The sequence below is a fragment of the Heliangelus exortis genome, chromosome 1 (assembly GCF_036169615.1).
Source record: "Heliangelus exortis chromosome 1, bHelExo1.hap1, whole genome shotgun sequence".
NCBI lineage: Eukaryota > Metazoa > Chordata > Aves > Apodiformes > Trochilidae > Heliangelus > Heliangelus exortis.
Genome location: NC_092422.1, coordinates 16,268,125 through 16,294,785, shown reverse-complemented (window position 1 = coordinate 16,294,785; position 26,661 = coordinate 16,268,125). Strand labels below are relative to the sequence as shown.

Sequence of the window (26,661 nt, the reverse complement as noted above, 5' to 3'; positions counted from 1 at the left end):
CTTTAACCTAGAGGAATAAGTCTGCTGAATAGAGGTAGTGTGATAATGTCAGATTTTGTGATTTTTCTACTTTGTAATTAAAAAGAAGAAAGTTGGAAATGGAAGGATTTTCTCTATGGGCAGGAAGAGTAAAACTTCAGTAAGGGCAGAAAAGATGTTCTGCTTTTAACTCTCATATTCCCTGCCTGTATCACTGACACACAACTGGACTTCATGTGTGAACCTGATGTCTGTTGTGTTCTGGGTACAAAATGACATTTACTGTTTGCAGCTATCTGCTTAAGGATTCCTACTTGCTGCTTGAAAGGGTACTACAGGGTGGGTATCAAAATCATGTGCCAAAGTGGTGTCTTTGTGTTTGAAGTACTTCTACCTGTTAGATGTACAGTTTGGGAGGAAAAAATAGAGATTAATTCTCTTTTCATTTTCTCCCTCCTTCCAGCTCCTGTTTTTGCACATTGTAAGCTGGCAACATCATGTGCCCATCAAAGCGGGATTGAAAACAACCCATACAGTTCAGTGCTGGGCTGTGTTTCACTTCAGGTGAACCTTTCTTGGCACCTCAGTCCATCCAAGATATCACCACTAGATGACTCCCCAGCATCCTAACCTGATGCCTGTTCAGGACAGTGAAAGTCCTTCCATTACATTTATTCATATTTGAGTAATAGTCAGAAAGAAACACTGATCCCACACACTTCTTGGTCGTCCTTGTTGTGGCACATCATCTTTTCTCATACACACCTTCTATTGGTCACATTCTCACAGTCTGTCTCATCTGAAGGCAACTTAGTGGGGTGATAAGCAGTAAAATGTCAATATGCAGTAACAAAATCACAGCAGCAGAACTAATAATGAAAAGGATGAAGACTTAGATAGAAACCCAGTGTCTGGGGGGGAAAGAAAATTAAATATGAGTAGTTGATAAGCAATGACCTAGCAGGTTAGGTTCAAGCATTATTATCAAAACAACATTTTGCACTAAAATAGAGGAGGCCTTGGGTTTTTTGAGAATTACTGCAAAAAAGCCAAAGAAAAAATAAGTGCATTTTCAATGAGATCTTTCTTTGTTGACTTGTGTGTGCAATCAAATCATGGGAGTCATTTTTCCATTCTGATTCACCTACTTCTGCATAATGTTTTGTATATAATAATGAAGTTGACTTGGTTTATTGACATGAGTCAAACAGAAAACAGTAAGAAAGAAAAGTAAACAAAAGATTGTTTTAATACAGGTAAAAAACCACCAGGTACTAAGAATAAATAAAGGCTGCCTTAGAAAACAGACCTATTGTGTGTCTGACGTGCCAGGAAAGAGTATCTTGGCTCCGGGTATCATTGTAGTTCTTCCTGGTAGGATTAAATTACCACAGAAGCTTTTGTGGCACCTTGGAAACCAGAATGTTGTTGTTATTGCTATTATATGTTTGTATGAAATGGTGAGTACTGGTACAAAGTTTTTCATATTCAACTGTGCCAGTCTTTGCTGTTGTCAGTAATAATTTTTCTGCCCCCCTTTTTTTTCAAATGAGACAAAAGTATGTCTATCTTCCCTGCTAGAGTTCTTTCTAATGCTTTTTGCACTTTTAGGGGCAGTCCCCTCAGCTTGGTCTTCTCAGACCGTGGGAGCTTTGATCCAGTGAGCAACTGCTTGTTCTTCACTCAGTGCAATTCCTTGTGCTCAGTGGTTTCTGTGTATCTGTTCTCTTATGAGCTGTGTGGTGAGAGTGCTTAAGGGCCAAATCCTGCTTCTGCTGAAATCAGTAGGAATCATAATTTCTGCTTTGGCAAAACTTGGATTGAGTCCCCTGCAAAGAAGAGAGTTGTCCTCAGACATCCTATTTGGCAACCCAGTTTCTGCTCCCTCACACATATCTCTTCTGCTTTAATTTCAGGATGAAAATGGTAGAGAAAATACCTTTCCTCTTACAGTAGCAATTACACACAGCTCATTATTATCGTAACAGGAAATGTCAGGGGGAGGTTACAGCTCTTTTCACAGCATTTATAATAACCCACATGAAAGTCTAAGACATACAAACATTTAGGTTAACTTGTCCCTGGAGATGTCTGTATAAGAAATAGTGGGGGCATCCTTGTCCCAGTGAGGAAGGGATGTTTTTAAAAACAGTGCAAAGGAGTTGCTCCTGAGTGGTTCATTAGGTTAGATGCTGTGTATGATAATAGATGGGAAAAGGTAACAAGGTATATTCTGTGAGGTCATTTAGGATTGCTGCCTACTCCAGCTGATGGGGCAGTCTCCTGTAAATTATCCTGGGAATGGAATTGCCTTTAATCCTGCAGCAGCTTGCAGGTACTTTTCCCAGTCACAAAGATTATGTGATCTCTGCGCAAAAGGAAGTGACTCCCAGTGACCAAAGTGGCTGTAGGGAAACAAGGAGGAAGGGTGGATGGAGCAAGCAGGTTGGCAGGATTAGTATATTCGGTTTAGAGGGCATTAGGTGTTTTGACACTGCTGCAGAGCAGTGTCTCAATATATAATTTGCCATCTAAGTAACAATAGCACTGCCTCAAAGGCAAGTTCATTGCAATACTGACTGCAGATACCATCTGCTGCTGTAATTGTTTCTTGAGACAGGTTTTCCTTCTAGTTCACAACTGTCATTCATTAGTATCATGAGGGGGCATGTAAACTTGGCAGAGCAGGTTTATAGGGAAATGATGTGGTTTGGCTGGTACTCATTGCAAATGACAAAAGTACTTAATAGTCGTGCAATATTGCAATGGCATATTATGTACCATTAATATTATTCAGTACCCACATAACTATATATAGCATCCCATATATTGCCCTGCACGTGTGTGTAAATACAAATACACACAAGCAATTGGCAGGGTTCGTTGGACAGCACAGTTCCCGGGTAATGACCGCAGGCAACGCCACGCTCCTGCCAGGAAAGACTTCACAGAGTTTCAGTGTTCGTGTCAGTGTTTGCACAAGAGGTTTATTATTTTTTAGTGCACGGCGTGTCCGTACAGCGCCCGATGGAGCCGATGTTGGAGCCAGGGGCGCCCTTTTGTCTCTTTTTCCTTCTCTCCGGAACGCCGCTAGGGGGCGCTCGAGGGGAGGCTGCGGCCGCCGCTAGGGGGCGCTCGAAGCGGGGCTGGGGCCGCCGCTAGGGGGCGCTCGTCTCTCCCTCACCCCCTCTACTCCTGCCCTAGGCCCGGCCGTGACCCCTCCTGAGGGGAAAAACTGATTCGTTCCGGATGGGTTTTAAAAAAAAGACCTCAAGGGTGGGTTACAAGCGATGGTCTCCACTTTTGGGACTTCAGCAGAAGCGCTGTGAGCTTGTTTTCTGGGCAATCGCTGAGGCTGCGGCCACTCCCCGAGTAGCTCCGTGCTGGCGCTGGGAGCTGCGGCTCCTCCCGCTCTCGGGTCCCCTTGGCCGCGGCCGCGGGGCTGAGGTCACGAAGCTGGCACTCGGGAGCACTTTTTTGTTCGTCGCCCCCTCCTGTTTCACGTCACTGCTGGGCTGTTTTCCATGCTGCAGATGGCGTTTAGGGTGCTTAGTCACTCCCACGGTGCGGTAATATCTGTGATGATTAACATTTTTGCCTTTGTAATAAGTTTATTTCAGAGGGGTAATATGTGTGCCTCAGCCTCTGTCATGTTCTTCACAAGACATGTTCTTCACTCATTTACCAAAAATGTTTCTCTCCTGCCCTCCTATTCTTCAGATGAACAGTAGGTGTTAGTGTGGACAATACACCTTGTATCGATTCCAGATGGAAATCCGTTTCCAGACTAGATTTTTAATTTTAAGTTTGTTTTGCGAAGTAATGTTGTCTCTGAGAATAATGAGGTTTTATTTAAATTGATAACTGAAATTTGTGTTCCCTGAGAGCATCTGTATTCTTAAGCACGGGTTTTACCACTGGTTAAGGTGGAAGATTTGCATGGAAGCCTTGCTGACGCATTGGTATCGCATCTCCAGGCTGTGCACAGTCTTGTTCTCTTGCCATCAGAATCAGCTGGGGCGTGGATTTGAAGCATTTGCATCTGTGCTTTAGGTACTTAAGTAGTGCAATTTGAAAACAAGTAACCTTGCACTACTCTGACTCCTTTGCAGCTGTACCTGGTTCTTTTACATCCAGCTAAATACTTCGTTCCTGTGACCTCTTCATCTAAAACCTGAACTTGCTACTAAATAGCTCCTTCAATTGCAGTCACATGTGTGTAGCTCGTTCAGGCTTTGCCTCTGCGTGGCAGAACGTTCTCATTCACGATTTGGTGCTTCCATTTGTATTAAGCACAGGCAGAATGCAGCAACCCTTATTAAGAAGCAATGAAAGAGGAGAATGTGATAAACTTGTTGAACGTGTTGCATGAATACTTATTAACTTAATAAAAAATGTATTCTTCTTTACATAGAAAATGGGGGGCTGTACCTCACTATCAGGGCCACAGAGAGCTTATTCTTGAAAATCAGAAAAATCTTGTTATTGCTTGTGCTTAAACAAGTGAATAAATATTTCAATAATTACTTTGTTAGAGTATTATTTATTTTGATTATTGGATGAACTTAATCTTACTTTCAACTAGTTTTATAATGCTTATGAGTTATTACCTCATTTTTGCAAGGGAGAAAGATTCACTTCTTCAAGGCAGAGAATAGTCCAAGAATATGAGTTGTCCTCTTAGTCACATAATCTTATTGTTGAGCTGGAGAGTTCTGCTGTCACTAAAACTATTATGTGATTGCTGTGGATCTATCATGTGCCACTGTATTTCTTTAAAAGTCATTATAGGTAAAAATATACTCTAAATACTTAAATGAACAGGGAGAGTTCCTATTGATGTGCCTGTAGTATCTAAAATGGTTTAAATATAATTAGGTTGGTTTTTTTTTTTCCTTTCCAGCAAACTTCTGAAGAGAAAGAACTCCAAAACAGGGCTGCAGGGAGTAACTGGAGAATGGTTTGAAGAAATACAAAGGAAAAAATTTCAGAATTACGTTGATGTCAATAAAATGCTAAAACCACCATTAGAACACCAGATAAAGAAGAGCAAGAACACCAGTGAGTTTCATTTTTCCACTTCCTTATCTGTGTTATACCAATGTCTTAGATCATGTCAGAGTGTGATAGCTAAGAAGTTACTGAAATTGCATGGAGCTTCTTCTCAAGTCAAAGTTTTACCCAAGTTATATTTGCAAAAGATCTGTTTCTTTAAGCAGATTCTGTTAAAAGCACAGCTGGGAGTCACAACAAAATCCACTATATTCTTGTCCTATAGTTAGAATTATAGAGCAGCCCAGGTTGGATGGACATCAGATCATCTGTTCCAACCCCTTGTGAGAAAGGGAGCCTGGATGAGGTTATCTAGCACTCAGCCCACACACATCTTGTAAATATCCAGTGATGGGGAGGTTGTTCCAGTGATTGATTCTTCTCACTGTAAAAAAGTTCTTTCTTAAGATGAAGTTGCTGTAATTATAGTAAATATGGTGGTGGTTTCCCAGTTAAAGCAGTAATGTGTACTTTGTACAAAAACTGGTAAACCAGCTTTACCTAATTTTTGTAAAGAAATTAGAAGCATGTAAATGACATCTGAAATAAGTAGACAATTTGGGTTTGTGTGAGAGAGACATGACTCTACTAGTGGAAGACTCTTCCTGTAAACATGGGGCTGAAGGTATGTTAGTGCTGATTATCAGGGTGAGTGACAAAGCCTGGAAAGCTGGGCTGACCAGGAAGCAACTTCTGGAGATGCCATTTCACAAGTTCTGTTGCCCATCCAAAATGAGCACAAGAAACATGGTGTCTATACCAAGCATGGCATTCTGTATTGTCTTTTCCATCTATCATCCACATGGTTTTAAAGCATAATTTTTCTTCTATTCCATTCATATTTCTGCGTGTTTTTCATTGAGCTCTTCCTATTTGTACTTCATAGCAACTGAAAGCAGTTATATTTCAAAAGAAAAGTGAAAACCTACAAGTTTTGCTGAAACTACAGGCCTACACAGAACAGATCTCTCTTTCTTGACCAGTTTTCCCCAACATCCCCTCTAGTCCACAGCTGGCTCCTATTTTTCTCTCTCTAACTGATGCATTAGCTAACTAAACCCTGCATAATTGTTCTCTGGTATTTTAACTTTGAAAGCTGCTGTTTCTATTTCATACCTGAGGGAGGGTTTGTGTGCCTCAGAGCCCTCTCTATTATTTCCAAATGTATAAATTAATAAAAGATATCATTGTTCTGTCTACAACCCTAGACCATCCTGGCTACAGCAGAGTGTTGAATTAGGACTTCTCTGATGTCAGCTTCAGTGACAAAACAAGCAATGCCACCAAGAGGTTAGGCTCTGAAAGGAGTAAAAAATGCAAGCATTTTGCCATACACAGGGATTGTCACTGAAGTGAAAGCCAAGTGGTACACACAGGATTTAAATCACATGACATGAATTGTACACGAGGCCCAAAATGTTGCCCCTTGCTCTTGTTATCCGTGATGCTTTGCTCTCATTTCTGGTTTTGCTTTCTCCTGCAGGCACTGGATAAGCCATTTTCAGGCCACAGTATGTTTCAGGATGCTTTAAATGGGAAAAAAAAGATGCAGGGCTTTATTCCTGAGTGAAGTCTTGTTTCCTTATGTTCTCCAGTTTCCTGTGGCATGTTTTAATGGCAGACATTGCAGGCTCTTCCCCTAACCTGTGAGCAATATTCATCTGCTCCTTCATGCCAGTTGCCAGCTGCTTTTACAGACAGACTGGAATTATGTTCCTTTTGAAGAAATCAAATTATAACCTTCCTTAGGAAAACACTCATTGTATCTTCCATTTAAAATATTGTTCTCATATGCAGTTTGTAGGAGAAAAAAGTGTGCCCCAGTGGCCATAGGAACCCCATCATAAAGAATTGTATGATACAGAAGACACATTAGTCTGAATTACTGTTGTGTAGTTACATTACAGTCTACTAAACCACTGTATATTCAGTTTTTTCATATTTATATTTCTTACAAAGGTCACAAGAAGGTGATTAATGATTGTGGGTTCATCAATTTTCAAATATCTGATTTGTCCCTATTTTAAAATGGTTATGGTTTTCAAATGGTTGGGTACTGATTACTTTCTGAAAATCATGCTCATTTATCTCATGTGTGTTGCCCAAAACTAATAACACTTTTCAAAACTTTAAACCTGTTTATCTTTCTCTTAATCTTCCAGTTAGTCATTATAAACCAGCATATCGCATAGTCTGTCCAAAAATGTCAATAAAAATACATTTTCCTGGCAAAAGGTAAGCAAAAGAAAACTGTTTATGAAGATGCAACTTTTTATATATATTTTAATACTCTACTTAGTAAGAACTTGAAACAAACCAAATTTTTATAATATTTTCAGATCATAAAGAATTAAAAATGTCATCCCGTTCAAATCCTCAAGCACAAAAGAACACTACAACTTCCTTTCTGGGGTTCAGATCACCTTTTGCTTGGCTTTCCTACTTCAGAAAATCAAGGAAAAACCAGACTCAGAAGCAACCACGGTGAGTTATAATAAGAACATACATTATTTCCAGCTTTTAAAAAGCATATGAATTGTTCTTTGCTTTGCTTAGAAAACTTTGTTTAAATTAATTTAATTTAAGTCTCTTGCCTTTCACCTAACTGGGAGGATTGGGATTTTACTTGGTCATGTAACAAGAGATTAACAGTTCCATGTCAGAAGAATAAGGATTAAGTGGCAAGCCAGGGGTAAAGTCTCTTGGCTAAATCTATTTTGCTCAGGTTTTGCATAAAGTTTTTTAAGTGCATGAAAGGCCCTAGACTTAGCAGTGGATGCATCCTGCTTGATTCCCTCTCAAGAGGACAAAATGTAAGGCACATGGGGACCTGTTGCCCTGTGGCTGTAATACAACAGGAAAGCTCAGTTTTCCCAGGCCATGTCAGAGAGTACTGGCCCCAGGCAGCTCCCCTGCATCAGTTCCCAGCATTTCTAGCCCAGAGGCAGCTTCAGGGCAGGCCTGCAGCTTTAGCTCTGGCTGGGCAAACAGGGAGGCTCTCCCCTGTCACAGAAGACAGTGCTTTTGTCTTCTCAGTGCTTTTGTCTTCTGTGCTTTGTCAGGGCTTTGGTTTCAACTGGAGCTGAACCAAAAATGGTCTCATATGCAGCGCTGGGGCTGCTGTTTGAAAAGCATCCCTCTCCCTTCCCATCCACAGTGCTGCTCAGAGGGAATGGGACTGTGCTCGGGCTAGTGAGGCTGACAGTTCTAACTTTTGTCTTGTATGGTTCTGTATGTCAGTAACACCCGAGTGAAATAATATTATTTCTGTGTGCATCTTAAGGTAATGCTTAGGACTGGCAATCATAGGTGCAGGTGCCTTGTGCAGTGCTGTGAAAGCTGCAAGATCTTTGGCACTTTAAAGAACTGATTTTCACTGTGTAGAGTCTCGGGCTGGTATTGTGTTTCATGCCTGGGGCTCCTAAGTGGCATGACAATAAGACAAGGAACGGCTATAATAAGCAATGACAAGGAATGCGAGGCTCTAAAGGAATTACTTAACTCTGATACACAGATTTTGTAGCACAGCAGATTGCCATTGTGGAGTGTTTGTATCAAAGCAGAAGGGATTTAAGGGGAGGTTTGAGTAAAAGCCATGAGATTAGCTTTGCGGATGTTTACTGCTAACAATTCTCCTGCATAGCAGTGCAGCATAGAAAAAAATTGCAAAGTTTTAACTCGACTCCACACCTGTAATTTGTTCCTTCCTCTTTCCTATGTCATGGTAAGGCTGCTTTTCTGGGACACACACAGCCCACCTGGCAGAGAAAAGGGACACTTGTATAACCTAGAATCAGATTTCAAGGGTGCTATATCCTGGTGCAATTTCCAATGCACAGGTGAAAATTTAGGCTTTGCTGTAGAATCTAAGCATTTAAGAAGTTAAAAAAAAAAAACAACAAAAAACATGCCTACTCATTGCATCAGCTTTTCTAATATGTGTTTATCTGGCTTTTCCACATAAAATCTATTGTATCTCAGGCTCAGATGCCTTTGATTTCTTACCGAGCACAGCTTGAAAAATAAACAAGTCAATCCTGACGTGTAACTGAGCTGATTGCTACATTTTCTAGTCACGCCTCTCTGTCGAAAACTTCCCCCACCCTCTTCTAGGTGTTGCCGTGGCATGTGGTTTGTTTTATGCATAGACAAAAGCACTAAAATAATCTGCCTCTGACCAGGTAGAGTTATTTTGGAGAGCTAGTGAAATACAATAGGAGGCAGCACTGTAAATCCTGTAAGTAAGCTTAACTGGCAGAAGCTTTTAAATAGGTAAATCTTAATGGCTGTTTAGAGGGTCCTGTCTGTACCGGAGAGAGTTTAATCAGCTGGGGTGGTGGTTTCCTATAAGAATAAATTATGGATGCTGCAGAAGAGAGTATGCTCATGTGGAGATACAGAAGATGCTAATAAAAGGTTTGTAACTGTAGACTGAAGGTAGTAAAATGTTTGATTGCTTTTGGTTCCAAGGTGTTTGGTGTTCTCGAATTCATCCTTACTCTTTTCTAAAATGTAAGTGTGATTCATACTGGAAAAGAAATGCTGTTTAATTGTGTTTTCATCATATTTGAGCTGTGTGTGTGTTGCTTAGCTGGGTTCTTATGTAGTACTGATAAGAATAGTATATAAGAAAATCAATTTCACTGACATTCGACAACTCGGAGGTGGCATGGGGAAGATGGGTGCCTCAGTGAAAATATTAATTTTCAGCAGATTTTGATTAATGGATTTATATTATTGTTACCAGTAGTGGTAGTACTAAGTAGAGTCGTATTTACTTTTAATCATACATTCAGTTGTCATTACAAAGATACATATGTATTTAAGTGAAAAAGTATAAAATATAACTTCTTGTTTTCCATAGTAAGTAATATTTTTCTGATGGCAAATATTTCAGAACTTAACCATTAGTTTAACTTCTTTTCTGTTTATGAATAATCGATAATGTTTACAAGTATGTGTCTATGCACGCATGCATGTGTGTGTGAAATAATGTAAACATTACTCAAGATGCTAACTAAAAATGAAACAATTACTTTTTGCTAAAGTTAAGTAATGTTTCTCTGGAAGTAAGCAAAACTTCAATTTTAAAAATGCTGAAAAACTTAAAAGAGTTAAGAAAAAATAATGAGGTTGCTTGAGAAGTGGAGGGATTGGCACAAGGAAAAGATTAAAATAACATTGTCTGTATAGGCTGGCAGGGAGGAAAATAAACCAGGATGCAACGATCAGTTATTTCTGACAGAAAAGTGACAACAAAGGCATGGAGGAACTTAGAATAGTGCCAGAGGTGCAAATGAAAATTTAATTTTTGACTAGACTATCAGAATACATGTCTACTTCATGTAGCTTCATTGCAAGGAGCAATTAATGCAACACCAAACACAACACAAAGTAGGAAGAACTGCAGAGCAACTTTGCACAGTAAAGCTAAAGAAGAGAGCTACTAACAAAGCTTTTACATTTTTATTATGCATATAATTAAAATTAAGGCCACTTGCCAAGCCACAGGATTTTATTGAAATTATTTTGCAGGGAAACATTGTAAGAACTCTGAAACATAAGCTTCATTCTTTATTTTTAGCATTAAAATATATTCAGCATTATTTTAGTTTAAAGGAAGAGCTACATACATCTCTGAGTCCTGGTTCTGTACACTTCGTTCACAGGGAGCCATAACACAATCAATAAATGGCTGTTCATATTCAGTGCTACCAGCAAAAATAAGAAACTTCAGATTCTGATTCAGATCATCTGGTCAGATGCTAAGCCCACTGAGTTCAACGAGCTTGTCTCCTTTGGTTTCAGTTGGACCCCAGGTCAGAGAGGAATCCTGGTTTTACAGTTCACAATTACAGAAGCAAAAACAAATTGCACCTTTCAACTGTTCTTCCCTGCCTGCAAGCACATTGCAAACAAATGACAAAGCACTTCAGGAGGAAAGGCTGGGCCACAAAGAACCTGCCAACAAGCCGGTTTATACTTGCTGTTGAAGCACAATAAAGTAGTCTACCTGAGCACAAGAAGGTTTTAAGAGACTAAGAACAATTTCATTCAAAAAAACTTTGAGACAAACAGGACTGAGCAGAACCCTCTTTCCCTACTTCACTTACTCTCAAGAATTAACTTCCTGGGAAAAAACAGTTTCTGAAACAAGGAAGGACTGGCAAGAAGCACAAGCTGAGCAACATTTCCTTCAGGGCTTTTGAAGGGACCAGGATGACTTAGTTGTAAAGTAAGGATTTGCAGACTTGAATAGACTCAGTGAAGCTCTGTTCTTGTTTCTTTGGATTATTTTGTATATGTATGTCTGCAAGTCACCCTGTAGGACAGAATACCTTTTATATTCAGGGCTTCTTGGCTTGTTCTAACCACTGCATTACTCACAGATGCTCAAGCCAGTTCCCTGCCAAACCCTTGCAGTCCTATATAGCTTAGGAAAGCAGAGAAGCCTTCTTCCATGTGTTAGAGTTGGTGAATGAAGGCTGTTCTGGATGGTTAGCAGCAAGTTCCAAAGTTCACATCAAAACCAATCTGCTGTCTCTCTTCCTTAGAGGGGTCAGAGCACAGAGGGGTCATTCCACAGAGAAATGGAAAACAAAAACAGAACTGCAGATGCAAACCACTCACAGATTTACAAGTAGTTAACTTTGGCTATTTGTAGTACCTACTAAGTTATTGTTGTGAAAAGGAAGTAATACCATCTTATTTTAATGCTGTATTGAAACAATTACTTTGTGGCTGTTGCAGACAGTAAGACATGAGTAGGCTGAGTTCATCCTTGGCTGTGCAGCTACAACATTTGTCAGCTGACAAGGCCAGACTGAATGGTACATTTCCCCAGCATTTTTTGCTAGCAGGATTTTTTGGGGGAAAAGATTCCTCATAGAGCAGTCTTTTTTTCAGATGATTCTCCGTGGCTGTTAAAACTGCTGGATATTTACTACCTGGTAGAATTGTCACATTCCTTTTCAAAGCCAACATTTCAATCCTTCTGTCTACAGGTATGACAGTTCTGCAGACCCAAGTTCAAAAGTGGAAGAAATGGCAACGGTAAGGAGCTTGTGAGCACTTTTGTCAGAAATGCTTGAACCACAGATTTTTCAAAAACTAGTCCTCTTTCTCTAGGCTGTTTATACAATACATGTTTAAATAACATTCTTGCAGTTTTTGTTGTTAAACACTGAGTAAAATTTCTGTGTTGTGAACATGTTGAAAGCAGTAGAATGAGCTTGCCCTTTTAACTATACAAGTCCAAAGCTTTCCTAGGTGAGCTTCAAGTCTAGCTCTTATCATGTTTCAGTTCTCTGTTAATGACAGAATAATGACATTGCTAATTTCCTGGGCCAGAACCCTCACATGTTTTGTAACCAACTTCCAAACTCACACTGACTGAATAATTTAGTGTATTTACTTTGTTTCTTCTAAATTTTTTTCTTCTTCTAAATTGTTGAAGGTGAAAAAGCCTATCTGACTTGGACAGACAGTAAGCTAGAGCCTCTTTTGCAACATTTCCACGCACAGAATTAACGCAAATTTTGACAGTTGGAAATTTATTTTTTTGCTGAATGTCCCATTTTATAAGCAAAAGCTCAATTTAAGGATGAAACAGATTTATTTCTGTTAGAACAGATATATTTCTGAATGTATTAGATTTCTAAATCTGTTAGAACAGATTTATTTCTGTTCTTTTTAAGTGAACACTTTAATAGACATTAATAGACATTAAAATGTTGAAATGGACAGATTTTCTCTAAGTATGGTCTTTGCTATTTTAATTACTTTATTGCACTGTATCACTAGCATGTCTTTCCTCCTCTTCAATTGTGTAGTATAGTCACAAAGGGGACTAAGAAGGAGTACATTATACAATGAAAGGTATAGAGGTGTTAAATTGGCCACCTCCCTTCTCTCACATTTCAAAACCAAAGGGATAATCTATTTTAATAGATGATAAAAAGATCTTATCAGAGAATAGACTATTATAGTTGGACAAGCAAAATATTAGGAATATTGAGAACTTAGGAATAAAGTAGGATGGGTTTGTATTAAAAAAAGGAGTAAGAGTCTCAGCTGAAGTAAATCAGCAGCTGAGCAGTTGCCTGCACTTCAGCCATCTGAGACTGTGAGCTGAGAGAAATATGGATGGGATAGGGACCTCTCCAGCTTAACATGTATACTAAATTTAGATGAGGAATAGGGTAACATTTTCCCCACTGCTAAGGTAATTTATCGTAGCTGTCTTGCAATATGAAAATTGACTACAGTGTTAAATTCTTAAACCTCTTTTGGGAGGTCAGTGTGTGAATTTTAAAAGGCAGTAGTAAAGGAAGAAGTGATTAGGAAAAACTAAATTAAGAGACACAATGCAGTAACATAGGCATAAGATGCCTATGGAGAAAATAAGTAAACTATGCCCCCTATTGTAAGGTTATTATAACTTATCTATACAAAACATGTTACAGTGTGAGGACAAGATAAGCAAATCTCCTTATTACATACATAAAAATTTCTAAAATGTATGCTGTTTTACAATCCTTATTTGTATTAATAATACAGTATTTAAAGGACCCACAAAGAGTTTACTGACTTCTGTTGCTTGTGACACAATTTGTAATCTGCAATGAAGGATGATTTGAACCCACACATAGAACTAAAAGCATCTTGACTTCCAATTTCTAACAGGCTGAAGTGTCTAATTCCCCATTGTCAGCTGAACCAAGTGGTCATTCTTTTGATGCAAACCAAAATGAAATGATGGAGAAAATTACACAGGAATGGAATGAACAGCTAGAGAAGGAGTTTTTCAGTGGTAAGTGTTGTGTCCTTACTTTGTTGTGATATTATTGTTAACAGAAGTGACTGTGGTGACTGATTTCAGAGAATTTTCTGCAAAAGCATGGGCTGTGTAGACATGGCTTATTACTTTCTACCATGCAGAATTACAAGATATCACAGATTGAAAGCATGATTGGGAAGGAGTGTGAGTCAGCTGCTAATGCTGAAAGAGTAGAGTACTGCATGATGGTTCTTCTGAAACTCAAAGGCCTAGCACTGACTTTGAGAGTCAGTCATAACTGTGCACACTTGCCCACTGACAGAGAAAAACTGGATATAGCTCGGCTGATGTCCTCCAAATGGAAGACTCACAAACAACTTGACTTTTTTCTTGTTCTAAACTGACTCTCTCAGGCACTTTCCTGCTGAAGAGAGACTTAGAATAATGGAAAAATTTAGTACCTTTCTACCACCTTTTATTCCAACTATACACGTGTTGCAATGCTCTCAATGATTCTGCTCAGATCTGTCAGGACCAATAAGGGTTGATTTTTTTTGTTTAAATGGTTAGGAAATGATGTAAAAAACATCCATATGCTTTTGTGTTTGTATCTTATGTGTGCTGTTTTCAAAATACAAAAAGAATACAAATAGCAAAGGCATAATTGGTTTTTGCTGTCACCTAGTCTTGTGACTGAGTATCTCAGTTAACTGAGCTGCATGGTGTTTAATTCCAGTTCATGAGGCTGTCTATATGTATAAATACAGTTTTGTTTCTAGAATGAATCACAGGTTCCTAACTATTTCATTAATGTTTTATATCCAGCAAATGCTATTTTCAGTGCTCATTTTAAGATAATAAGCTACAATTCAGTGGAGAGCTTCTTTTCTGAATGAAACAACCAGCAGACATGCTAGACTACTGAATGTGCTTGTCTGATGGTTTGCAGGATTCTGTGTTTTCTTACTGATGCATCACAACTGTATTTTGTTATGGGCACAGAAAGGTCCCTGTTTGCCTAGTGAGTTACTCTTGGGGATTTTCTGCTTACAGACTAGTGTTGGAAAGTTGACACACACACACACATATATAGCATGTGAATAAGAATTCAGACTTCAGATTGTTTTATTTTTCTTTTAAATAGCACAAAAACTAGTATTTACATAAATAGTAGTTTTAAGATCAGTCATAGAGCAGCACTTTTTTTTTGCTTATCGTAATGGCTGACCAATGAAAGGTTCTTTGGAGAAAGAATAGGAAGAATGTGTGGTTTGGTAAGGGTTTTGAGTGCTGAGGAGCCAGCTCCTTCCAGAGCCAGTTCTGATTATTAATGTGATACATGAAACTTTTTAACATAGTCAGATTATTAAAGAAAATAAATCCAAGTATCCTTTTTTTTTTTTCTGTTTTGCAGTTCTAAATGATCTGGATGACCAGCTGGCCCAGGAACAAGCCCAAGAGCCATGGGACAGGACAGTTTCTACCAGCAGTGTATCAAATGCACAATACAGTAGTGCATTCTGTACTTCAACAAGGCAGACTGCTGGTAGGGGGCAACACAGAAATGACTGGAGTGAGATGCCTGGCACGTTTTTCCCAGATGGACTGAGAACAATGAGGGCCAAAGATGAACACAAGATTTTCATCAGACCGAGGAAATTACGCAATGCGTACATAAACTGGCACCAGGCAGCCTTTCAAGAAGGTTACAGGTATGGTGATCCTGTTGATGGAAGCCCTCACCTGCGGGGCAGGCAGCTGTCTTCTGCTTCTTTTGGACGGTCCTCAGAAGGCAGCTTGTACCCTCCTTCTGTAGCACAGAACAGTGGGTTTAGGCACAAGAGTTGTATGAACAGGGATACAGCTGGCAGAAGTTACTCGGTATGTTCCCTTCGGACGTGTCCATCATCAGTATCTTCTGACCAGCTATCAGCATCCAGTTTACAAAATCCATTGGCAAGAGAGAACAACAATGGGTTTGTACCAAGGTTTGGTCGGCAGAACCCAAAAAGAATTCCCCTGTCTTCTATTGTATGGAACAACACACCAGACTCCCCTGGACAAACATCAGCTCCAGAAAAAGTGTTTAGAACCCAATCACTGATGGAATTTCATGCTACAGACCATGGCAGATATCCTAACTCTTTGCAAGAAACCAAGAAATATGCATATTACCACCCAAAACACCACTACAGAAGATCTATTTCAAGCAGTAATTGCTTTAGTAGAGTTAGTTGCCCTGATGAAGCTACTTCACCATTGGCCTTTGATAACTGGGAAAATTACCCATTATACAAGTCAGAAAATAATCTCTCTAGATCCTACTTCAGAGATAGTTCTTCTCTTGGCAAATTCTATACAAATCAAAAGAATTCTTCTTATGGAAGAAAAGACAGCTATCCTTGGGCTGATACTCCTCAGTACTACGGTGATGAAGCATTTATTTCCTCTGATGCCAGCTCTGACATAATGATGGCTAGTTTAAATGACCAGCAGTGGCCACATACTAAGAATGCCAAGTTTGGTTCACAGCGCCTGCAGAATGATTTTCACATATATTCTCCAGAAAATATGAATGTCAAAAAGATAACAAGAAGTGCAAGCAGAACTTTTTCAGAATTCACTGAAGGCTGTCAGCCTTCACTAAGTTGTAACTCTTCGATTTCTTCATCTAGTACCAGAACGGATGAGTCAGTCTTTCCTAATATGAAGGACCTAACAAAGCCTATAGGACTGAACAGGAATTCAGTTGCTGTTACTCAAAGAAGTGGTAGGGCAGGCTTTTCACAACTGGAAAAGGTTAAAGGTGTGAAACTGCCAGATGAAGACGTGCCACCGTTACAGTCCATTTCTCAACATGCAGATAAAAACTACAGTAACACCCAGAGTTTTCCCTCTAGCAGCCCTGCTTCTGCCATGTTGCAAAGCGTTGCACTTCTGTTTAACACGATGAGATCCAAGAGACAACCCCAAGTCACTGGCAGAGGAGATATTGCAAAAACATATGCATCAAACAGTAATGAAAGAAATGTACAAATGAAGGAAAATTATTGCCCACCCAACAGTGTGTTCTGTCACCCTCCCGGTGTTTTGCCTGCTGATGAGAGCAGGAAGGAACTTTTTCTCCCATGTCAGAAAGAATGGGAGCATAATCTGCATTATGCAGGAAAAAGAGAGATCATCAAACAAGATAACTGCAGTGCAGAAGCCATTAACCAAGCTTCCCCAAAGAGACTGTCCTCACTGCTGAATGTTGCTTCTGCTCCATCCACTGAAAAACTAGCAAACTGTCAAAGCATATTGTCCTGTCCTCAGTGTTCATCTAGCTCCTCACAAACCTCTCCACAAGCACTTTCTCATAAAGACAATTCTAAATGTTTAGGAACACTAACAAGCTCTTCAGTAAACTGCACAGTTACTGAATCTCGAGCAGAAGGTGGAAAAACAGCTCAAATGAGCAGAATAGGTGTTGCCAAAAAGATTTCACAGAATACCCTGCAAAATGCAAGCACTTTACTTACTAAGGACTGTAATGGACAATTCCCTACTAGTTCTCCACAAAATGGAAATTCTGGAAGTATTTATATGCGTAGCTTTGGTGAAGACTCCAAGACCTCCGAACACAGTGTAAGTTATTTTTGCCTTGAAAAAGAAAGTGGAAAAATAAGGAGTGATTCATCTTGTACTGGAAGGCTTCATAAGCAAGACAGATTGATGAGACATAGCAGTAGCTGCAGCATTACTGGCTCCCTAGGCAGAAACAGCCTCAGATCTCCTGACCCACTTGTTATTTATTACACTTTGCCTAGGAAATCAGCGAGTATTGCTGGTACTATCATGGCAGACACTCCCATCTCCTTACCAAGAGAAAACAGAGAAAGATACAACTGTTTAAGGTCTGAAAATTCACGCAGAGCTGATGCTTTTTGTTCTTATCGGAGATATTTGTCTTGTTTAGACTCAAAAAATTCTTTTTTAAGATCACCATCGTTAAATACTGCTACAAGTAATAAAGATTACTCCAGTCCTTTAATGAAAAGTCGCAGTGATTCAGAAAGTAGTAGTGCATCAGTTGAACTGACAGACAATTGTAAACACCTAAGCAGAGGACAATCCTCTGTGTTTTCAGATTGTAATCAAAGGGGAAATTTTTTGCAGAAATATAAAACTACAAGCACCTTTACAGTTTGTGTTGATGAAGATCACATCAAGTATCATGAACTAGTTTCAATTTATTACACGTTACCACGAAGACATTCAAAAACATTTTGTAAACTCTTCAGAGAAAATGAAGAGGATGCAGATTTACCCTGTCCCAAAGAAAATGCTCCATCATCAAGAGTACAAAACAAGAGAAATGAAGGTCATGTGAGTTCAACAAATGCTTTTTTCCCCAGTACTTTGGAAAGAGAGGTGCTTTCATATTCTTCTGACCAAACAGCTTCAGCTGTGGTCACACCTCTGAACTTAGGAACTGCTGATGATAGTGAAGATGAAAATTCCCACTTACCTCCTAGCTCTGAGAAAAGATGTACTTCAAAGTCAATTAATATGGTACATAACAGGAAAAATAGTTCAGCAGATCTTTCATTAGCAGAAAATGTGTTTTCTGACATGGTGACAGAAAAGATTTCTTTTGGTGGCCTGCGATCCACTGCAATAGTGGCTAAGTCAGGTAAGGCTATTTCTGATGCTTCAAGCAGTCAAAATACAGAAATATATACAAAAGAAAAGAAGGAAGCTACACTGCTTATGCCCACTTTAGTAACCCCTCCCAAGCCAGGCAGATGTTTAGAGAATCCTTTGTATTCTACGTCAACAAATAAAAATAGTATACAGAAGGGAAGCTCTGAAAATGGCTGTCATCTCCCCAAAGGGAACATGAATAATAATAGTTTATTTCTCCACCCAGGAGAGAAAAGTTCCCTTGGAAGGAGCAGTAACACAGAGCATGCTGACGTGTCGCTTCCTCCTGCAGAAGACAAGTACAGGGATGGTAGTGAAGTCAAACAGAGGGTAAATTTCCTACACCAGACCACACCTCTGTATAATAATAAATGTAGTGGACTGCAATTAAGGGCTGACAGTTCAAGAAAAAATGCAAATTATTTAAACTCTTGTAGCAAAGTGCTTTCAGAGTCTCAGAACAAGGCATCTGAAGCAAGTCTTCAGATTGGGTCAAGCAGTGCTGACCCATTACTTCAGGTAGATGAAGTGGTTAGCACAGGAACAGATGAATTAAAGAATTCAAAAATTAGTAAAGAGCAAAGCTCACAGAATAATCAGATGGGTAAGGATTATACTGGTTTGCAGGAATCAGAGAGGCAGAATGAATGCAGCCTGAACATTAACTGTAAACTCCTCAGGGTTGCACAAGGTCAAAAGGTAGCACAGAGTGCAGAAGATGAGAACAAGCTTCTCTCTGCCTGCACAAGAGACAAAATCAAAGATATAGAAAAAAGGAAAAATAGACCCTCGATTAAAAATAAACTGGCAGCTGTTTATAAAACAAGCCGAAAATTTTCAAGTAAAAATTTACCTCCTAAACCACACATAAGTAACATTTTTTCACAGAACAATGGAAGTACCACTTCTTTAGTGCCCCTTGACTCAATGGTTTCAACAAATTCGCATCAGCCATTGCTGCAGCTGGACAGCAGCAATGAAAATCAGAATCACAGTCTGGACCCTGATAAAAATACACCAAGACAAAGAGCAGCTGAGAATAACACTGAAGATCAGAACAATCCTTCTTTGCTTGTTAATAACACCAACTGGAGGTCTTCTGCAATCTCATACTCCCAGAAGGAAGCTGTAAGTCCCCAAAAAACTTCAGTGAAAGTAGAAAATAGGCCAACTCTTACAACCCTATTTCCAGAAAAAGCAGTAACCACGAGTAATAAGAATTCCCAAACACTTGATCTCAGGTTAGAAAGCAAAATCCAGCCCATATCTTCCAGTGCTACTACGTCAGAACCACTGAATGGTGAGAAAAGACGAGCTGTAAGTTGTGCCTACAGCCCTCCCTTGCCAATTTTAGCTGACAAGAACTCAAACACCTATGTAAATATCTGCTTGGAGGCAGGACTATGTCCAGAGCAAAACTTGATTGCCCAGGCAGTGCTTGGTCAGTGTCAAAATACCTCCCAGTCTGCCAGCTTAAATAATGTTAACTTGCAGAGCTCTCAGTTGCACAAGAGCCGTGCCAGAAGTCAGCGTGAGCGTCACCTTTCTGAGACTGTTTGTGCTCAGGATTCACATGAGACCTTTGCCTCGGGAAGCAATATCCTACCAAAAGATGGTCTACGTGGGAAGAGATTTAAGTCTTACTCAGAGCTGTTGTCTTGTGATGAAAATGAAAACTGGGCATCAGACAATGAAAAATGTTACAGCACTAGAAATGTGATGTATCCTTCTGTTGAATTTGGTATATTTGGCAAAGAGCAACAGTTGGCTTTCCTAGAAAATATCAAGAGGTCACTCACAGAAGGGCGATTATGGAGACCTTGTCTTCTTAATAACCCTGGTGCTCTCAGAGATGGAGAGGCTCCTTCCATAAACAGGGCTGAGCTTTTGAGCTCAGGTTCTGCTGGGAGCAAAATGTCATCTACTGCTTCATCTCCCAGAGAGCCAACTGATATCTATCAGGATGACCCAGCAGCTTATTCAGATTCAGACAGTGATACCACCACTGATGATGAATACTACCTAGATGAGGTAGATAAAGAATCAGAGCTGTGAGAGGCCCGTGGTACTAAGATGGCATGATAGCTTGGTAGTTTCTGGGCAGGCAAAAACATGTAAAATACTTGGAGCCAGTTCTTGTGCTGCTATAAATTGGTACAACTTCATTAGTTTTAAAGAAGTTAGTATGTTATGTTAGCTGAGCATTTGAATTCTGCATTAAATATTTCACCATTGTTGTTTCCCCTAGCAGGAAAAAAAAGGATGCTAAAAAAAATACCCCCTCCCAAAATCACAGAAGGTAAACAATTGTGGTGCTTTGGGCTGTGTAACTCCAGAGATGCCTTTCCTCTGAGTCATCAAGCAGTGGCTTAGGCTCCTGCCAGCTACACAGTGCTGGAATGGATAAATTCTACCTTGAGTTGCTTTTTCTTACAAGATGTAACAGAAAATGAGGAGGTTACTTCCCTGATAAATTGCTGTTTCTCAAATTTTCCTCATTTACCAGATCAAGCATGATATGCCTGTGCATCTCACCCAACAAACACCCCCACAGAATTAAACCTGTTCATTCTTTACTGCATATTCTGTATGAATGTTCTTTTTCTACATTCCTGGGAAGCACTGTGGCAGTGTCCTCAGTGGTGTTTGTTCTGCCATGAAGTTGGGGTGGATTCCACACCAGGATTTTTCAGCACTGCAAGAGCGGTGAGGAATGTGAGTTGCAGAAGTGCTGCTTAGTGCACAGGGAATCCCTCAGCAAAGGGCAAGGCACTGCAGGATAGTAAGAAACACAGCAGAGCATGGAAATTTCTTCTCAAACACAAGAAGCTCATAGCCAGCACAGCTTTGGTTCCAGTTGAGATGAATGACCAGTTTTCTACCATTGATTTAGGAATAGGTTAATTTGCATTATGAAGCAGGCACTTTAAAACATGCAAAATCTAGAAAGATTTTCCCTATTTATTTCCTACATAAACCTCATAGGTAAAATCCTAAATTGTCCTGACAGTGGGAATACAACCATCACCAATGCAGCTTGTTAGGCCTTCAAGTTTTACCTCTATGCTGGGCTGGTCCCAGGTGAGGCACCTGCAGCCACTGGGCTCCTTCAGGGTGGCACCACCCAAAGCAGTCCCAGGGGACACTCAGCTGGGTCACAGCTGCATTGTACAGACTGCCAGGGTTTTAGGTACAAAGAACTAAAACCAGTAAGAAATGCTTTTTGCCTTTTGCTAAATTACTGTCCTTTTTTGGTATTTTTCAACTATTTCCTCTGTCACCAAGGTGTTTGTTATACTTTGGACTGAACACATAAAAACTTTTTCCAGTGGCTTTTCTACAGCCACACAAATAATCTAGTATTGTTACTTAGTAGCCAAAATTTGTCCCTGGCTATCAAATTTCTGACAAAGCTTTGATCTCATTTTATGCAAAATAGGAAGTGGCTCACTGAGCTAGAAGATAGTATTTTTAAGTAATGATACATTTGCTTCAATTTTGTTTCTAATTTCACACGATACGTATTTTTATACTCTTTTTAATTCAACAAAATTTCTGTAGGACATAATTATATTTTTGTAGCTGGAAGAAGAGTATACTGAGGTTTTAAAATAATATATTTTACAGAGAACAAGCAATGCTTGTATCCCTGACTACTCTACAAGAAACTAAAAGGTTAAAATATTACAATAGGTAACTGGTATCCTTATTTTTTTATACTATAAACTTCGTTAAAGAAGTGGGTCTGTAGTTCAAATCTGTACCAATAAATAAGTATTATTACTTTATACTGGAGGAATTTGTCTTTTGTTGTACATAGAAGAACTAATATAAACTCTATATTTATAGTCAGAATTGGTCTCTATGACATGCTTTTTTTGGAAGGATATGAACACATGATGCTGACGTAGGCAATGCTGGGAGAAGTGACTACCATGTAACTGCAGTCTTGTGGAGTGTGGTATTCTAAGGTCAAGTGTGTTTCTGTAAATGGCTCTGTTCTGTATGGACAGGATAAAGTAAGACAATCCAACCAGCTGAGTATCAGTGAAGAATTTCTGATGCTGTACATTTCTGCAACCTATGTTAATCCAAAAACTGGCAATACCAGCCTACATAAGGTAAAGGATTATAAGATAAATGTTTACATGGGAAGTGAATGGTCATACAGTTTTTCATGACTAGAAGTGGATGGTTTAGAATACTTTTATTTGTAAATATTCTCTACCTGTTCAACAGAAGCCAGATTAAATTCTCTTGTTGGCATAAATTTTTTCCATTTGCTATGCTATGTATATAGAGGAGGTCAGGCAGCTTTATTTAGTGTGAGCAATTAAAAACTTTTTTTGTTCATAAATCAAGACTACTGCATCCTATTGGGGATCTGTAAACTAATACTTACACTGAATAATGATATTCTGTAAAACAGTGAGTTGGGTGAAAATGTAGGTAGAAACACCCTTTGAACAGTCATGAGCTCCATTCAGCTTAGCAGAGCCAGATTTTTGATGACTTTGCTCTTCCAAGCTTTTCTTTGGCAAAAGTAAATTCTGTTGATGTTCCTAATTTATAGAATTTTCATATTTAAAATTATTTGTTTGAAATAAATTATGCATTCAAATGAAAAAAAAAGTGCTGATGCTGTGTTTATTTTTCACTTACTGTAAATTCCATGCTTTCCTTAAAAAAATGAAATTCAGTATCTTAGTGTTGTTGTCAGGGTGCCGGTGGCAAATGATACCAGAGATTTAAAATGGGACACTCAGCCTGGGTCCATCACAGGACTGGGAAGCCTGCTGTGTCAGGAAAGGCTGAGAGAACTGGGTTTGGTCAGCCTGGATAAAAGGCTTAGGGGAGACCTCATCAGCATGCTCCAGTACTTGGAGGGCAGCTACATAGAAGACAGAGGCTCCCTTCTTACAAGGAGCCACATGGCTTCTTTTAAGATGAGGGGTAATGGGTACAAGTTACTCCCAGGGAGATTTGGACACGAGGAAAATTTTTCACAGTGGGAAGAGTTGGACATTGGGATAATCTCCCCAGGGAAGTGGTGGAGTCCCCAACACTGGACACTTAACCCGCAGGGTGCTGGACCACCTTGCCTAGGCTGTGCTTTTGCCAAGAAAGGTTGGACCAGGTGATCCTTGAGGTCCCTTCCAACCTGCTAGTCTGTGATTCTGTGTGCACCTGTTAGTGAGCCATATGCCTACAGCTTGCCTTGATGAGCCAACATTCCATGTAGGAGCCGAGGGTAGAGTTTGATGAGTGGTTTCACAAGGTGATGAGCTCCACGTGAAAATCACTTCAGCTGGAATTAGGACTGAGTGGAGCCTGCCTGCAACGTGCAATGTGATGGTGTGTGGGACTCTCCACTGTCTGTCAGCCTGGATGCCATGTGCAGTGTGAGGGTGTGGGAGCCTCACCACTGTCTTTAAACCTTAATTACTACAGCCAGTACCTGTGGTACCCAAGTTCAGTGACACAGTACCTCAGCCTCGTTTCAGAAACATGGTTTATGAGGTAGTGGTGTTTCTGTCTAGATCACTGTCCACCCATTAGGATGCTCCTGTTCTCTGAAGACCTTTGACCTTTCTAACAATGACATTTTAAAGAAGTGGCAGTTATCCCATGGTTTCATCAGGGGATAACTCAGACAAGGAGGGACCTCAGGGGGGTCTCTGTTCCAACTACTGCTCACAGCAGGACAGCTCTGAGGTCAGGTCAGGATCCTCAGAGCTTCATCCAGTTGGGGCTTGAAAATCTCTGAGGACAGAAGCTGGACAGCCTCTCTGGGCAACCTTTGTCTCCACTTAGTGGTCCTCATGGAGAGTGTTCCAGGCTGAAACTCCCTTCTTGCAGCTTATGCCAGCTGTCTCTTTCTTCCACCCTGTGCTGTCTCCTTGATGATCTCCCCAAGATCACTGTGGGGTTCATCCCCTCCTTTAAGTCACCTCTGCTCCAAGCTGAACAAGTCCAGCTCCCCCAGCATCTCCTCAGAGGACCAGTATTCCAGCCTCACCATCTCAGTGGCTTTCCCTGAACTTCATCCAGTTCACTGATATTGGAGAGCCCAAAGCTGGACCAGTATCTAGACCATGATTACTGCCAGGACTCACTGGTGGCCCATGTGCCCCCCCACTGCCCACATGCAGGATAGGCCCTGGCAAAGCCCTGCTGCCAGCCATGGGGCTGTGCTCCCTCTCTCTGTTCCCCAGGTAGCAGCCTGCCCTCAGTGGTCCCTGGCACCCAGCTGCTGCAGCACTTCTTGTTTAATTTCATGGCTCATTTCTCCACCCTGGCCAAGTCCCTCAGTGACTGCCCCCTTTGGCAGCATCTGCATACCCAGCATCTCCACCACTTCAGCCCATGCCCCTGCGGTGCTCCCTTTGTTGTTGTCTACAAGGCAGAGATAAACCCTTAACCAGCCCCACTAAGCCCAGTGACATTTTTCTACCCATCTGGTTGTCAGCCCATCTAGACCATGACATCCTAACTTGGATACTAGTGTTGTGTGAGATAGTGACACCTTTTTGCTAAATTCAGGGTAAATTACACTCCCTGCTCTCCCCTCAGCTGCAGAGACAGTTTATCACCTAAGTCAATCAGATCAGGCAGGCATGGTTGGCCCTTGGTGAATTGAGGCTGGCTGCTCACAGGCAACTCATCTCCAAATGTGCTTCCAGATGCTGCAGAGGCAGAAGAAAGCCATCCTTGCTGATCCTTCCACTGCAAGCAGCAGCCAGGGATGCTCTACCTGGCCAAGAAGCACATACCTAACTCCAGATTAGCACTATACATGTTTTCTCTTGCCTGTTGGGAGTATCAGGCGTGGTTATGTTGGTGGAGACCTGTGGTTATCTGAGGTGAGGGAGTTTAGGAGACTAAAGACAAAACCAGACTGAATAATTCCACTTTCAAGGAACCTGTTTTTCATGGTCTGTATGCACAGACACTTGAGGCTCATGTTACTCAAAACCATTCAGCACTCATTCGGGCTCTCCTTGTTTTGCATGTGAAAATCCAGGCTTTCACAAAGTTTGACTTAATTCTCCTGCAGTCTTCTAAACCCCCAATCTACCAACACCCTACGTTATTTCCTAGTAGCAGCAAAGATGTCTATGATAAAGATGATACTACCACCTTAGGTGACAAACCATGGGGGGTTCCCCTATTTTTTCATTTCCCATCATCTTAACTCTATGGAATTCCTTTGCTTCTACAGTTTTTATTCGAACAATATCATGATCCCCCTTCCTGCACTCATGAGAGCCAATATCCTGCCCTCAGGCCCTAAGAGCTCTGGTCAGCCCGGGAGCATGGGTGCACACCTAAGCCAGGGATGGGGCACTGGGACCAGGGGCCGGAGCTTGTCCTCCTTCCGCAGGACGGGAAGGGGAGCCCAGCGGCAGGGAGTGGTCCCTGCTGTCCTTCCCTTTAAATACTGTGGGAAATACTAGAAACACTGCTGGGAATCGTAAACCATGGAGTGATGTTTTGTGTTTTTTGGTTGTTTTACAGCAATCTCTCTCTGTAAATAAACAGCTACAGGCAGTAAAAATTCAGCTTTAGAGACATGATTTTTTTTTTCTCTTCAAATTGCAATTGACCTGCTCAGCTGCTGGCTGTACTGCATCCTGAAAACCGGTAACCTGTGGCTTGGGGCGGCATTAGCTTTTCAGTTTGTTTGCACAGCACCCACAGACAAGAAAAGAAAAATCTCTTTTTTGAGAACCGAGGCTCAGAGCAGACAAGTGGGTCCGAGGCTCACGCCTCACTCTCACACCAGCTTTACTATGTTTGCCTCAACTCTCTGGAAGTTCACAGCCTCACTCGGCACCTGGAACCACGCTGGGCGCCCGGAGACCGCTGCCTCCCCCCCCGGCCTCCCTCCTCCCCTTCACAGCCTCAGTCCAGCGGCGGCCGGACCCGGGACACCCCGCGGGGTCACTTCGCGGCACAGCCGGGTGGCCGAGGGCCCTTCCGCGGCGGGGGCTGCCGCAGCCCCAGTCTGCCGGGCTCGGTCGCCGTCTCCGGCAGAGCCAGAGGCAAACGCGTTTTGCAGGGGGACGTTCTCGCTGCTCGACCTCCCTGGGCTCCCAGGCGCGAGAGCTCCTTCCCCGCGCCCCGCGGCTCGTTCCGGGGGGAGGAGAGGGGAAGGCAGCGCT

At 41.0% G+C, this 26,661-nt stretch overlaps 1 protein-coding gene across 6 annotated transcripts in view; it reads left to right on the top strand.

Annotated features, from left to right (window-relative positions):
- The window catches only part of EXPH5 (exophilin 5), a 36,484-nt gene extending 13,356 nt beyond the window's left edge, over nt 1-23,128 (top strand). For 2 of the 6 annotated variants that reach the window (XM_071734972.1, XM_071734983.1), the window contains exons 2-6: nt 4,883-5,040; nt 7,371-7,515; nt 12,036-12,084; nt 13,717-13,843; nt 15,225-23,128. In XM_071734972.1, the coding sequence (XP_071591073.1) occupies nt 4,883-5,040; nt 7,371-7,515; nt 12,036-12,084; nt 13,717-13,843; nt 15,225-20,551 (5,806 nt within the window). In that variant the 3' untranslated portion in view covers nt 20,552-23,128. Of the gene's footprint in view, nt 1-4,882; nt 5,041-7,370; nt 7,516-9,143; nt 9,544-12,035; nt 12,085-13,716; nt 13,844-15,224 lie in introns of those variants that run through there. The other 4 variants (XM_071734992.1, XM_071735009.1, XM_071735020.1 and 1 more) reach the window with 4 other exon arrangements.
- The last annotated feature ends 3,533 nt before the right edge of the window (nt 23,129-26,661 follow it).